This window comes from Empidonax traillii, unplaced genomic scaffold (assembly GCF_003031625.1).
Source record: "Empidonax traillii isolate 1590-97213 ecotype Southwest subspecies unplaced genomic scaffold, ASM303162v1 scaffold338:size1951571, whole genome shotgun sequence".
Classification (NCBI taxonomy): domain Eukaryota; kingdom Metazoa; phylum Chordata; class Aves; order Passeriformes; family Tyrannidae; genus Empidonax; species Empidonax traillii.
This window is the reverse complement of record NW_020955531.1, coordinates 1128142-1143812: the sequence shown is the minus strand read 5'-3', so window position 1 is coordinate 1143812 and position 15671 is coordinate 1128142. Positions and strand designations below refer to the sequence as shown.

Genomic DNA, 15671 nt, shown 5'->3' with positions numbered 1-15671 from the left:
TTTTTTGTTTGTTTGTTTGTTTGTTTTTTGTTGTTGTTGTTGTTTTTTTTAACCACTTTCCTTGCTGACAGGGGAGAGCTCTGTGGGAAGTGATCCAGCAAACTTTTAAAATAACCTTCTAGTGTGGGTTTGTTGTTTTGTTGTTTGGTTTGTTGGGTTTTTTTAACTCTTGCTCAAGCTTTTAAATATGTGAATTGTCTCTGTGAATTCTGAGTGCCTCTGAAACCTGCCAGCCAAGCCTAAATGTTGCAGGAGGTGTGGCCACATTTGTGCTCTCAGAGCTCTCTGGCACAGACACCTGGTACACCTGTGTCTCCTGCTGGTTTCAGTACTGTCACAACTTCACCCCCCGTGCCTGTTTCTCTGGTACCTCCTGTTTTTCCCAAGGTTATCTTCTAAAAATAGAATCTGCTCCAGATTTTCACTCCCCCACACCCATCTTGAAAAGAATAATTACCAATGAGGTGGTTTAATAATGCTGAAAGAAGGGGGGGTGTGCATTCTGCTTTGCTCTTTGAGGCTTTTTTTTTTTTTTTTTTCCTGACAGGAAAAAAGCGCACAAATTGCCTCCCTAGGTGACAAATGTAAAGTGAGTAGTTTTCTAAAAAGTTAAGCTTGAGTATTTAAACATTTGATAAATCATGGGTTATCGGAAGAATATAATTGTAAATGTTTTGGCAGTAACAGAATTCCATGCAAAGGTCTCAATCTGAGTATAAAATCTTGTAACTTCCTTAACTCTTTTTAGACTGGTGGAGGTAACTGTGGTATCTGGTGTTCACCTGTCCAGAAAACAAAGCCATGCTCAAGCCAGGTGAGCAGACATGCTTTGGATGACACTGTTATCTGTCAGCACATGATACAGCAGCCAGAAATGCAAACATTTAGAGCATTTTTAAGCCAGAAAAAAAACCCCCAACAATAAATAACTCTAAAATTAAAGGAATAAGTGAATGAAAGCATGTAAGGGTTTGAGTGGAGGATGCTGACTTTACTGTCCTCTAAACTAAGTCTGCAGCAGCCCAGAGCTTATTGCCAAGAGAAATTAAAGAGAAGGTGTCTCTGTGTGCTGTGTGATGTCACTGGTGAGCAGCTGCTCTGGTGGAGGGTGCCGTGTCTGTGATAAGTGCCTACAGACAGAAATGCTCTGTAAAGGAATCACTGCTGGCACACTGACACATGCTGGCAAATGAACTGTGTTTGGTGGAAGGATAAGAATCTACTACAACTCTCACAAATCACCCTCGTCATGATCACCTCGTGATAAAACATGAATTTCTCCAGTGAGTGTAAGCAGAGCACATTTGCCAGATGATCTCTTAAGATCCAAACAGATTGGTGCATGAGTGGACCAAGTCAGCACAGCCAGTGTCCAGTGTCACTGCCCAGAGCTCACAATGAAATGGGAACAGCGATGGTGCCTCAGGTTTTACAGCCACCTCTGTGCCCGACTCTCACAATTATTTATTACCACTAATATTGTGCTTTGTAAACTTATACAGTGCTTTATGAAGTAAGACATGTTTCCTATTTTAAAGATCTTATAATCTTGTGGGCTGATAAGGGGTGCAGATTATCCCTTGGATGTTCATAAATAGCATTAGCACTAAGAGTTTTATTAGTGCTGGGTCCTTCCAAGCCTGGAGCTCTTTCTTTTCCTTAGCAACACATCCCTGGTCAGGTGTTGAAATATGGATTTTGACACCGTGATGTTCAGGCTGGCACAGTGTGGGCATTCTTTTGTTTTGCTCGTAGTGAAAGAGCAAACCCCAAGCAGAGTCCCAGAGCAGGGGCTGTTGCTCTGCATGGGTTTAATCCACAGCCTTTGCTCGCCTCTCTGAGCCTGTGAATCTGTGAATCTGGAGTTTGGGGGATGGCAGCAGAGAGCAGGCTTGGGAGGTTTGTGTGTGTGTGCTTGCGTGTGTTTTAAATAAACAAACAATGGAACAGCAACTCCAACAAATTGTGAGTGGTGCTAATTTGTTATAGTGCTGTCTTGCCTTCTGGCAGTGTTGATTTAGGAGAAGCTGAGCAGACTGGAACGGATGCAGGGAGCTGCTGGTTCTCTTGCTCTGGGATGTGTGTATGGTTCAGTGCAAAATGCTTCTAGGGGTCCTGTCCTGAGGAGCTTTCAGATTACGGGGTAAAGCAGATACATAGGCTGCCAATCCCCTTTTCAAAACCAAATCTTGGCCCAAAGTACCTTCCCCTCTGTCTTGCTCCTCCCCTTCCACTTCTTTAAAATGAAGAGATGTTTCAAGTCTTAATTCATGACAAAAGCCTGTAATTTGTGCGTTTTGAGGACTGCCAGAAAATCCTTGACCTTGACAAGAATAGTGTGTAGGCAAGGAAAGGAAGAAGATCCTGTGCTTTGGACTGGAGCAAAGTTTTCAACAGCCCATGACCTTGCAGGGCTGCCTTTCACAATGTGCCTGGGCTGTAGTCCCCCAGCTGAGATGATCTGACAGGGAGGGATCTGCAGCCCTGCACCATTGTTGGGCAGGGCTGCAGGATAAAGCTGGCAGGATGGGAGCCAGGCATATGGTGAGAGAGATGCCAGTTTGGTCCCAGGTGGTTACTACCCTGCACCCCTCAGTGTTAACCCTTGCAAACTGATGGTATTAGCAGTACTCTGGGTGCAGGTGCTCCTGAGCAGATTGCCTCTCTCTCTCTGCAAGAAAAGTTTGCTGAGTCCACACAAGAAATAAAAATGAGAGGATCTTTATCAAACCCTCTCTCATTTCTCCCAGTACTCTGAGGCTTTGTTTGCTCTAACAAACCATGTAACTAAGGAGCCTGAGTCACAGTGGATGGTCCCAGCTCCTGCCTCATCCCTGCCCTGGAGATCCCTGCCCAGCTGCAGGGACAGCTGAAAGGGTCGTGCATTTGCTCCAGTACCACTGCATTTCACAACCTGCTATCAGCTTGTACCTGTGGTGACTCAGAGCCCTAAAGTGCTGCAACCTAGATTGTGCTGTGGGACAGTGTGGGCTGGAACAGGGTCATTGGACATTCCTCCTTCTCTCTGTGCTGTGTGTGCCCCAGAGCAATGCTCAGCACGAGGCTGTCACCCCCGCCCCGTGCCAACTGCCCTGCCCTACTGCAGGACAGGACCCAGGCCTAACACTCTCTAGGATTGGCTGGGAGGTAGCAACAATCCTTTAGTCATGTCCTAAATTCTTGCATTGTAAAGGGACAGTTCTGTACATCAAGGCTCAAAGGTGGCTGGGAAGCAGAAATTTTGCACACCAAAGGCTTTGCACGCATGAAGGGGTCTTAACTGGTGGATGGGTGGAAGAGATCCTTCCTCCTGTGTGGGCTGAGCTGTTCCACTCAATCTGTGGGTATTCTAGTGCAATAAGGAGTAAATAGATAAATAAATTAGATTAGCATCGGACACCCGAGCTGCCTTTGCTACTTGAAGTGCTGGTACAACTGAGCTTGCTGAGTTGTTGCAGGACTGCAGAAGAGCCCAGTGGCTGTTGCTGGTCACAAGTTTCTGAAGCTTTATTTGTTTTGTGCCACTGCTGTGTTCCTGAGATCAACTGTGCTCTGCAGATATGCAGGAATTTTTAGTGCCTGTCTCTGCCTGACAAGATCTGAAATGTCCGTGCCTCTCCTCTTCTCCTCCCACCAGAGGTTTGGGTAATCTTAGGCTCCTTCATGTCAGCAGTGAAAATAAATGCATAATATATAAGTGCTCTGTTTAGGAATTGGCAGGAAGCTTCATTTCTGACTGCAGTGGGATGTTCTAACAGTAGGAAACACCTTTTAAGCAGTTCTCTGCCAATCTCTGCCCTAGAGGGGAAATACAACTATGGAGAAGAGCTCTTGGTTCACAGAAGCAAAAAAATCTGCATTTGAGCTGCTGTTCGAGACCAAGTTTATGCAGCATTCAGCCTTTGTTTAACTGCGTATTGCTGGCATTGCTGAGGGTTTTGCAGAGTTGTGATGCTGGCAGATGCAGCCAGGAGTATGTTGCTCCTATGCAGCGCAGAGTGTGATCTTCTGGGGAGGGAGAGCTCCAAATCCCTGGGGCTCTGGCCCATTATGCTTAAAGTTGCAGGGTAGTTAAATGTGGGTTGGCCTGTTCGTGCTGGCACTGGGCTGTTCAGACTAGTTCAGCAAATGCTCTTGGCTCAGCACAGCCCAGGTCAGTAAGCAAACAGTTGCTTACATTTCACTTCTTCATTGTATTGACAAGATTTAAAAATCTTCAGTCTATAGCAGTCAAAACAGGGTGATCTGAATACAAAAGAGCTGTTAGTTCAGTGTGAAAGGGATTTAGTTACAGAATTGTGGGGGTAAGTATGCAGGTGGGAATAATGAGAACACTGTCCTGGGCCTGAGCTGAGCCCAGCCCAGCAGATGTCCAGGAAGAACCAACTATCTCCTTATATTCAGTGTCCTTTTCATGAGGACAGTTTCTGTTTCCCGGGCCAGTGTCCTCCTCTATGTTCTCTCTCATCCAACTACACAAATTACTGTAGGTCTTTTTCATTTGGCCTTTTATCTTTTAAGGTTGATAATCAATATTCAGGATTTCTGTCTTCAGCAGCACAGCTGGAGACATGCAGCCATCAATGTGAAAAGAGCTATGCAGATGTTTTACTTCACTCTGAGGGTCTAAAAACCTCCGTTAAATCCCTGCTAGGCTGCAGGCTTTTTTCTGGACTGTTTTTTGGGGGGGTTGTTTGATGGGTTTCACTGGGGCAGTTTCATCACTTGGAGAGAGGGACTTGTGCTTAGCATCTACCCTGAGACTGCCCTCCATGATAATCCTGCTGGAGCTGATTACGGGAACGCTGTGGGAAGGAGGATACTGCAGAAGATACAATCAGCTCGTCAAACTTAGGGTGTCTGTGAGATGTGCCTTTCCCTGATGTGGAAAAGATGATGTTGCTTTTTCCTTTGGGCAGGGGAGGGTGGAATTTTAGATCTTAAGTTTTGCGACTCTCGTACAAGCTGCAGTTCACCAGGAATCAACTCGATCTCCAGTCTCTAAGAACGCAGATTAAATTATCAGTGAATAATTATGATTATAAATAGCAGAGAGTATACAGTATCTTCTTCTTCCATCTTGCATCAAAGTATCCAGCCTGGCTCAATGCCATAACATCTCTAGGCTTGGGAAGGGGGACAGGGAAATGGGGCCAACGTGGAGGATCAGCATATAAGAGTTTCTTCCGTTGCCTGTTCTGTGTGGGGAACGAGAGCGTGAAGCTCTGGCACCAGGCTGTGCCTGTCGGAGAGGCGTTTCTAAATGGTGATGATGTGTAGTTGCCTGAATTTCTGGGCAGAATGAAGCTGGTGCAGACATCCTGGAATCTGCTGGGTTTGGATACGTATGGACTGGTCCCCCTGGAGCTCAGTGCCTCTGGGAGTCCTGAGTGGAGGAGGCCAGAGTCAAAAAGAAACTCGCAGAGTCCTCCTGCTCTGCTGCCGTTGCAGTTCAGCAGCTGTGGGGAGATGGGTGGAGGGGAGGTTGTTCTGGTAGTTACATATTTAAGGCAGGCGGCCGTTTTGAAATGTACGTTTCAATTTTGATTGCAGTTTTTTAATTGCATTTAACAGCGTCCCTGCTGGTTCTCCATTCTGCATCCGTGCAGCCACGTTCTATTGATGGCCTGTTGTGATTTCAATGGAACATCATGGGATGTACCTGGCACGTCGGGCAGCACTGGATGGAGGTGCCTTTAGCCCAATGTACCTGGCATGGTAAGCGGCAACCAAGCGGTTAATCTGCATTCTACTGCTCGTAGTCTCAGCTTGTATAGCAAGGTGTTCCTGCTTCGCTGCAGCCTTGCACTGACTGGAAATCACTTTGCTCTCCTGATGTTAGTGCTTTCATGCACGCAGGGCCCCTACCCTTTCCACCCACGGAGATCCCCCTTCCCTGGGAAGTTTGCCATGCAGTAGAGAAGGGCTTAGCCACGTCAGGCTCTCCTTGTTATTCTAGAACATGAGAGAAGGGACTGGGAAATCATCTGACTCTTTTTCTTCTCTCCTTTTTGGGCCAGGAGCTGGTAGCAGTTGAGCAGGTATTGCCCACGTACCAAATGTCCAGATGTTGCCGCACAGAGGTGCCAAACAGGAGTTTGTGTCCATGAGCAAAGCTGGACCTGCGGGAGCTGCCTCAGGGAGCCGGGAGGGCAGTTCTGCCTGGCACTAATTGGAATGGAACCAACTAAAGCAGGGCCACTTTAAGTTTGGTGATGTGGCATCCTCTGCGAAATTATCATCCGTTTTCCTTCTCCTTTCCATGTTCACACCTGCAAAACCAGCTGCACATCCTGCTCTGTCCTGCATGTTGCTTTCTCTCCCCTCCCCGGCTCTGCAGCCGTGTCCCCGGGTCACTTGACATGTTGGTCTAAGCTATTTTGAAGTTCAAAATATTTGTGTGAGAAAAACAAGGGTGCTGCATCCTGTTTTTTGCTTAAGCCCAGGTCACAGAGCTTTTGCTGCTCCACTGCCAGTGATGAAAATGCATGTTCTTGCTTCTGCTTCTGAATTCTGTTGTCTGTCTGCTCTCAGGGGCTGGGGATAGGGAAACATTTGGGCTAACACAGTTCCAAGCATCCCTCCCTGCGCTTCTGCTGTTCTGGAATGTGAATACCTTCAAAAGTCATGGGCTAATGACCTGCCAACTGCAGCTCCTGGGGGGCAGGTTAGCGGCCACCAACCACCCACTTCACTGATACCTCGGGACAGTCCTGGAAATAGGTTCTGTTGGGATGTGGGGAGAGAAAGATCAGATGGGCCAGTGAGGAACAGGAAAGCTCTTCCCAGTGCGGTTGCCAAGTGCTCAAAAGAAGTTGGTTCATCTGAAACTGAAGAGTGCAGAAGTCACCTGTTTCAGTTTCACCCAGTTCCAGCAGCAGCCGGACACGGCATTTTTAAGTTCAGAAATTGATGGGAGATGTAGGAAAGAGTGGATTTAATTCTGTCTTGTTCTTCCCCGTGCTCACCACTGCAGTGTTTGCTTAGTGCAGCACAAGTGCCTGGGAAGGTGGAGAGCTAAGGAAGCAGGCCACTACCTTTCCCCAGGTCTGTTATAACATGCACAGTAGCTGACGCTTTAACAGCATCTAATTTGCTATATCACATCTAATCTGTTTGTTGGTTTTTATCTGCAGTCCTGTTAGTTCACTGCTCAGGTGCTCGGTGTCTAGCCTTCTCATCCATCCACAAATCCTCTACGTGAAATGAGTGGTTCCTTAGATCTGTTTTTGATTGATTCTTTGCTTCACTGGTGTTGCTGCTTAAAAGGTAAACAATATTCATGTGCTGCAATCTATAACTCAGAGATGAAATCAAATAGCATCTCCTGCCAGAGGTTGCTAAGATAACACATTTACCATTCATTCAGCAATTACTTTTAGGAGGAGATTTAGTGATACTAAAGAGAATCAAATCTGTAGTGAATATGTAGATTTTACACTCTTTAAAGGGGTGAAGTGATTTCTCTTCTCCTCTGCTTTAGCAAATTAATTTTCTGTGATGTCCAGAATCTTTGTGGAAATTGAGAGAGATTTAAATTTCCCCTGCTGTGTAGTGAGAACAGCACAGCTCCTGGAGCAGCCTGTGTGTTCTGCACAACCTCCCTGCCCTCAGGGTGCCAGAGTGCCCCAGGCCGGGCTCAGCCCGCAGGTACCCAGCTCCTGGGGCAGCCTTGCTTAGGAAGATGCTGTGGGTGCTCAGCTTGCGAAGCTTTGTTTGCTGTGTGGCCTCTGCTTGCAGCATCACTGCATTCTGTGATTTGTGCCCTGTATCTCTCATGTCTCTGCATGTGCTGTGTCTCAGTGTCATGGATATGGTGGAGGTAGTGGAGAGCCTCAGTCTTGCTTCACTCCCTCCTTGCAGGGCAGTATTTGAGCAGGTCCACTGCTCTGAAAACTGTGTCTGGAATGCCAAGGAATCAGCCCGAATCTGGGAAAAGACCATCCCCGATGCTCTTTGTCCAGAGCCTTCTGTGATCATGTTTTAAATGCAAAGGAGTGAAATTTTGCACACCACATTCAGTGGTTAAAACCTGGGGCCCCAGTGAGGATCATCTATGTATTCTTGAGGTCTGGGGTTTGGTTTATTTACTAGAAATGTATCTAAGCCTTTTCTGAGCCAGGGCTCCTCTAAGCTGGGGTGTGTCTTTTCTGTCTTTTTGCAGGAAACAGGAAAGGAAGGGTTATTAAAAATGATACCAAGATACAAGAACTATAAACCCACTGTGATTTTTCAGGGCTTTGGGGGTTGTGGTGATGTTATTCAAATGTTAGGGTTTGTTAAGAGACAGTCTCTGCAAACTCATGGATAGCAAGGCCTTTGTAAGGGCTGCACCCCTTAAAAAGCTTGGGCAGATCTGCCAACTTTTATATGGGATTTAACCTCAGAGTTGTCCTTGGTCCCATGCTTTCAGCCAAAAGTGAGATCCTGGGAATGCCATAAGTTAAGGAATAATGCCTGCTTGTCTTTTGCTACCACCTTTTCCAACACACCTCTCTTCCTCCACCTCTGAAATGCTAAAGAAGGGTTTGTAACTGGTCAGCTCTGGAAAATACCTGGAATGATTGATTTTTGTTCAGGACTGCACAAGATGCACAGGGCAGGTTGCTATAAAGCTTTTGTCAGCAAAGGCATGTCAGTCAGAGGAGTGTTCTCTGAGCCACAGCGCAGTCCTGGTGGGCAGTTCTGACAGAAGTTTAACATGGTGCTCTAAGCTTGGCTGAAGGCTTTGCTGCCTTGTTGCATGACATTCATTTTGTTGGGGTTGCTAAATCCACGTTAGCCTTCAGTTAACAACATTCAAATTTGATAAGTGGTGTTACGGTGCTTACACCTGACCACTGCTTTTAAAATCTACTGAAGGTAATAAGCTACCTCTTACCTATGTCCTACTGAACATGAATAGTTCTGTACGATTTGACATGTGAGATAAATAGAGGTAATTTAAACAAGCTGTACTATGCTAATTTTTATGCAGCAGAACACACTGAAGCTTAATAATAACATTATCTTCCTCATGAAGGTCAGTAAGAAGCAGAATTACAATTCTACCTGTTTCCAGGGCTTTCCCTGCAGGCTCATTACCAGGTTTCAATATCATTTAAGGTAGAAAGAAAGAAAGAAAGAAAAAAAGTACAACTCTAAAAATATTTTGCATTAGTGGCTGCAGCAAGCCTTGACTCTTTGCAAAGGCTTAGGTAACTCATATACAGAGATTTCTAGACCTCTGCTTCAAGTGCCCCATGAATGGGAAATAAGATCACTTTTACTTGAGTAACATACTCCTTTTCTAAATTTTATATTTTATTAGTTTGTTTAGGCAAAAAATATTGGCTGTGCTGTTTCCCCTCCTTTCCCATATTTGTCCTTTATGGAACACTTAAAAATCACATCCAGGGATTTTGTGTGTTAGGTGCATGAGAAAGCCCCGTTATGTTTGTAGTGAGAGGGTGCAGCCCCAGCCTGTCCCTGCCTGTCCTGAGCAGGGTGCATTTACAGAGAGGGAATGCTGGGTTTTGTTGCAAGCCACGTTCCTGTCCTTCCCTGTCCATGTATTTCAGTGACCCAGGAGTAAGGGCTTTTACTGGCCTGGTTAGATAAAAGTGGGTATTTGGTGCCTCTGTTGTTGCTTCTTCCTCTTAATCAGCAATTCTGGAAGCAGGCCACCAGAGCCAGACACGCTGCCTGCGTGCTGCAGCTCTGATGTAACTAATTACAGCAAAACTTGTTTTTAAAGTGCTCAACACTGCTCAGTGTCAGTAATCCCTGCCCTGTCACGTTTCTGTGATTCTGCAGGGTGAGTTTCTAGGACAGATGCACTATAGGTGGAGACAAGCACCATGGCAAGCCAGGAGTTCCTCCTTTTGGCTGCCACCCTTGCTAAAGCCTCTGGGAGCAGCATTGGTGTCACAAAGGCCCGGTGCTGAATCCACCAAGGTCTCCTGGGCTGAAACATCCACTGCTGAAACAACACAGAGCAGAAAAGCAGAGCAGCCTTTTTGGCTGTGGGTCAGGGTGAGGAGCCAGAGGGATCTGTGTGGATGCTGAATTAGGTGCAGCTGCACTCAAGAGCCACAAAATTCTACCAAAAGCATAAGCAAGTACCAGGCTGACCAGCAAACCAAGGGAAGAGCTGTGTCCTGGGGAAGAAGGGAGGCACCTGCTTGGCAGATCTGTTGGTAGAAGTATCAGGGTAATCAGGCAACAACACTGGAGGAAAAATTGCATTTGTTTACTTTTTGATAGCTTTTTTCAAAAGGCAAAATCTTTTCGTTGTACAGAAGAGGATGATGTAAATTCACCATCTTTCTGATAATGAAATCTTTATCATCAGTTATAAGAATCAGGTTTGAGGGAAGTAGTTTTTAACACTGACAGCATCACTCTTTATTTCTTGTATATATATATACTTGGCACAGAGGGAAGATAATGCATTCTGATGTTTCATCATTTGAACTCTGATGGGACAGAAAGTGTTAACGGGTCTCACAAACAATAAAAACATTAACTGATGATGACTTTATGAGAAAATTTGAGCTCTTCATTTCTCTATACTTATGGCCTCCTCCTCCTTCTTCAATTATTGAAATGCTTCAGTAATATGATGAATTGGGAAGGGAAGGAAGTGGAAGGCTAAATGTGGCTATTGTATGTTTGGTATTTAATTCCTACATTTGAACCTCAGAAACAATTTTGAACCAACTTTAACAGATAAATGCCCATTACAAGAAGCAGTTGGCACTTTCAAAGAAACAAACAAACAAAAAATCAAGGAAAAAAAATCTTAAATTGGTCCTGGATCCCTGAATGCAGACCCAGATTTAAATTCTGGGGTTTAGGTATTGTGATATCTCCCAAGTGTACAACTGCAGTTAGTTCTGATACAGCTCAAGCAAGGTGTTTCCTACAGTCCATACTACTGGGAAAGCCAATATAAACATCTAAACTAAAATGCAACATGACTACTGTTTGTGGAATACATACATGGAGGCAACCACTATTTTCCTCTCTTTCCAGTATTTCAGAGTAGAAAGACTGTGAGATATGACTTTCTGAGTTTAAAAAAATTCCTTCAAAACTAAAGAAAGAACAAAACTAGCTTAGGAAAACTGTGTCAGATCTGTGAAGACATTTGGTGGCACTTAGCTAGCTCAGCATCCTGAATTTCAGCCAGTTGAGGGTTGATTCTAGCCCTTCGTGTCAACGGAGTGGGATATGGGCATTGCCAGGGGGGTGGTTTTTAAAGCAGCTTTTCATACTCTTAAGGAGGCTTCCCATTCACACCTCAGTGTGATTAATTCCATCTTCAGTGGATTTAGTTGCTGTAAGTCATTTTTTCAATCCCAGAGCAGCTGGGTGTTATAAGTTTTCAACATGTAAGGGCCGAGAAACAAACTACATGTTAAAGCAGAGAAGCTGCAGCTTATGCTAATTATTTTACATGCTCAGATATGCAAATGACAGTGAAGTAGATGCTTCTTTTCTCTTCCTCTTTTTCTCGCTCCTCATCCTCCCTTCAAAATTGTGTCAGGAGAGGTATCAGCTTTCCCCCATTCCCAACTATTGCTTTCATGCTGGTACCTTTTGAATAGTAGTTCCAGCCACCAACCATTGCTTTTGTAAACAGATAACTACAAATCTGATTTTTAAAGACTCGAATCAAGTCTTAGCATGAGAGATAGTTCTGTCTGTATTCCAAGCAGGATCACAGCTTGCAGGGCTCAGTGTACTCAGCTCTCCTTAGTCAGAGTCAAGCCTAACACAGACTGCACCAGGTTAAACCAGTCTATTAAATGTAACCTGTTGGAGTGGAAACAGCAGGTTCACACCTCTCATCCTCCTGTTTTGCAGGTGGTAAGGTGAAGGTGAGAGGAAGAGAAGGTGGAGATGGAACTGCCAAATCATGCCAAACAACTGCTACTGCAGCTGAACCAGCAACGAGCCAAAGGTTTCCTCTGTGATGTGATCATCGTGGTAGAAAATGCCCTGTTTCGCGCCCATAAGAACATCCTGGCAGCCAGCAGCATGTATTTCAAATCCCTTGTCCTGCATGACAACCTGATAAACTTAGACACGGACATGGTGAACCCCACCGTGTTCCGGCAGATCCTGGACTTTATTTATACTGGTAAGCTCTTAACGACTGACCAGCCTGGTGAACAGAACTTTAACGCTCTCCTCACCGCAGCAAGCTACCTCCAACTGCACGACCTGGCAGCTCTCTGCAGAAAGAAGCTGAAGCGGAACGGCAAGTCCTTTGCTGGCAAGGCCGGTGGCCTTGGTGTCGGGAGATCTGCCAGGAGTCAAAGACTTTCCACTGCTTCAGTCATCCAAGCTCGCTATTCAGGGTCAAACGAGGGGTTGAAGGGCTCGCACTCAAAGGAGCTGTCAAAGGGAAAGCTCTCCGATGACGAGGTCTTCATCAGCAGCTCCAACCAAGAGAACTGTCACTCCTTAAGCAGGGGAGCCAGCAAGAACGGCGGTGGGGGCAGCAGCGCCAACGGGAGCACCGGTGACCAGGAGCTCGGCCTCGACCTGTCCAAGAAAAGCCCGTCGCTCCCTGTCGCAGCCTCCCACGATGACACGCAGCACAGCGAAAGCCAGCACGGCTCTCCCCAATCTGCCTCAGCCCCTGCAGCCAACAGTGCCTCATCGTTCGACGAGTCCGGGGTCGGAGCCCCGCACAGCATGGCGGACAGCAGCGACCCCATGGAGATGGATCTGAGCGAGGAGTGCCACCACGCCCTGACGGAGGGCAGCCAGCGCAAGGGCCTCCGGCACTCGTCCCGCAAGAAGGAGTGGATCAAGAAGGACAACGCCTTCGACCGGAAGGAGGGGAGCAAAGACAGGGACGAGGGCGAAGGGCTGCCCAATGGTATTCTGCTGGGGCCCTTGTCCAAGTCTGTGGAGAGGAGTCTGGCCGGGGCCTACGGCGCAGACCTGCCCTACCCCTGTAAGGAGGAGGTGGAAAACGGCAAGGAGAACAGTGACGACAGTGGCCAGAGCGAGAGCGAGAGCGGCGGCCACACCAGTGCCAACTACGTCTACCGGCAGGAGGGGTTCGAGCCAGTGGCCTACGGTGACAACCTGTACGTCTGCATCCCCTGTGGCAAAGGCTTCCCGAGCTCGGAGCAGCTCAACGCCCACGTGGAAACGCACACCGAGGAAGACCTTTACATCAAGGAGGAAGGCACATACGGCAGCAAGGATGAAGCCGAGGATTTGTCCAACCCCAACCAATCCTACGCTGCGGAGTCCCGGCCCTTCAAGTGCTCAGTGTGTGAGAAGAGCTACAAGGATCCAGCCACGCTGCGGCAGCACGAGAAGACTCACTGGCTGACGCGGCCCTTCCCTTGCAACATCTGCGGCAAGATGTTCACGCAGCGGGGCACCATGACACGGCACATGCGCAGCCACCTGGGGCTCAAGCCCTTTGCCTGCGAGGAATGTGGGATGCGCTTTACCCGGCAGTACCGACTAACAGAGCATATGCGTGTCCACTCAGGAGAAAAACCTTACGAATGTCAACTGTGTGGTGGGAAATTCACCCAGCAGCGCAATCTGATCAGCCACCTGCGAATGCATACCTCTCCCACATAAGCCAAAGACTCCAGAATGAGCTTCGAGCCCATCCGCAGTGATTTACCTTTCTGTAGACTTGCTGCTTAAAAGAAAAAAAAAAAGAAAAAAGAAAAAAAAAAACCAGACAAAAAAGGGGGCAGCTCCCCATACTCTGTTCAGTCATGGGAGGCCTAAACAAATGTAGCTTTAACATTTAAAAAAAAAAAAGTTCCTTTTTTTCCTTTTTTTAAAAAAAGAAAGGTCCACAGCCAAGCTGATGCATTTAGTCCAAGTCTCCCTCCAAATCTTGATGATCTGGCAAGAAATGCCACTTCTTTTTGCACACATCGACTTCATTGCCATAATGATTATCTGGAGCAGGTAGGGGGACCTCGGGGAACTTTCGGCCTCTGCTGGCTCCCCCCTCCCTGCCTCTTTCCTTTGTGTTACTGTCACCTCAACTCCTCTCTTAAAACCAAACTCAGCAGGGGTATTTCTTGCCATTAAAAAAAAAATAAAGTACACCCTTTCAGTGGCCTAAGTAGCTGTGAAATAACACGGCATTGCGTTCAGCGGTGCAGAAGCTGTGTCTGTGGACCATCTCACAGGGTTGGGCAGCCCCTTCAGAGGCTGTGGGAAAGCTGTAGCAGTGGTAGAGCCCACTCCCCGTGGCCTGGGCTGGGATGGTGGGGAGAGAAGCTCCCCAGGGCTGCACCAGCCCAAGTCCTTCACTTCCATGGTGAAGCCTCCTTCACCATCCCTCCCTCTTTTGGTTTTGATCTTTATCCCTGGCACGTGTAACCACGTGCCACCTTCTCCACAAAACACACAAACCTCTTTTGCCTTACCCATGACTGAACAGGGACCGTATGCCCTGGGAATTTCTTTCAGTGAGCAGGGGGTCGTCTTTACTTTTCTAGTAGTTTCGTATGAATATTCTTTGCTTAGAGGTACTTGTTTTATTAAAGGAAAAACCATTGTAACGTTTATGTGAATGTTTGAACTGGAAGGTCTGAGGTTAATTCTGGGGTGGGTGGGTGGGGAGGGGGTTTGATGTAGGCTGGACTTGCTACAAGTTCCATAGGTACTTTTTTATTATTTTTTATTTTATTTTTTGTGTGTGTGTATGTTTTTAGCTTTCCTCCCTCACTAAAGAGCGAGTCTGTGTGGACAGACTTGTTACCTTTGCTACCTCTTGAATTCATGAGAACAATAAGATGGTTAGTGAAAGATTAGGCATTTTTTTTCTTTTATTGTAAGTAATTAAATGTATAAAAGTAGAAGCTAAATTAAAGTTAAGGGATTTTTACCACCCCGTCCTTCCATCAAAAGTCAACTAGAGAAATGTTAAAGCAAAGCTTGGCCAAAGACAAAGCAAAATATACATTGAGCCAGAGGCTGTGCTGGCTGCTCGGACTGGCTCAACTCGCAGTCTCTTGGCTGTCTGTAGTCACTTTCAGATAAAAGCAGAAAACTTCTCTGAGCTTTTTGGGCCCTTTCCAGCTTTGTTTATTGAATCTGGATATTATGGGGAGGGGAGAATGTCCCCCTCATCTTCCACTCCCCCAGCACATCTGGGTCAGTCTGTAAACACCTGGCAGGACAGAGGGTGAGGGCATAGCAGCCTATAATTTACTAGAATCCAGAGTGCAATAAGGTGGGGGAGAGGAGGAAAAAGCAAACCAAAGTGTTTCATATCCTCCCTTTTAGACAATTTAACACACGCACACAAAAAAAAAAGAAAAAAAAAAAAAAAAGGAAAAAATGAAAAGAAAAAGAAACAAAATGTTCTTGCAACATCTGCATAAGACATCACAGCCAACAGCTGCTATTGGTTTAGGAGAGAAGACAGAGAACTTTGCCCACCAATTCTTGGCCCCCTTGACTTTGTTGGCGTGACCTTGTGGAAAGCTATGGCTTATTTCAAGCCTCCCGTGACTGTGGTGGTAAAAATTCACAGCCAGTAGAATCATCCCTTCTGAAATGACTAAGGTTTACACTTGCTTTTGGTTTTTTTTTCATTTGTTGGTTTTTGTTTTTGTTTTTTTCCACTCAAACCAGTATAGTCTCTATGCGTAAGGTTTACCAAACCTCACGTTTTGTCTTTTTTA

The 15671-nt window shown here is 46.3% G+C and overlaps 1 protein-coding gene and 1 long non-coding RNA gene across 6 annotated transcripts in view; both read left to right on the top strand.

The window, feature by feature from the left end:
- The window catches only part of HIC2 (HIC ZBTB transcriptional repressor 2), a 71990-nt gene extending 58320 nt beyond the window's left edge, over window positions 1-13670 (top strand). For 3 of the 5 annotated variants that reach the window (XM_027892091.1, XM_027892093.1, XM_027892092.1), the window contains exons 2-3: window positions 5575-5718; window positions 11851-13670. In XM_027892091.1, the coding sequence (XP_027747892.1) occupies window positions 11887-13599 (1713 nt within the window). In that variant the 5' untranslated portion in view covers window positions 5575-5718; window positions 11851-11886 and the 3' untranslated portion in view covers window positions 13600-13670. Of the gene's footprint in view, window positions 1-5574; window positions 5719-9963; window positions 10053-10097; window positions 10179-11850 lie in introns of those variants that run through there. The other 2 variants (XM_027892094.1, XM_027892095.1) reach the window with 2 other exon arrangements.
- Window positions 7189-15671, top strand: LOC114061533. Its single transcript, XR_003572145.1, has 3 exons — window positions 7189-7200; window positions 14778-14780; window positions 15207-15671. It is a non-coding gene; the product is annotated as an uncharacterized LOC114061533 (long non-coding RNA).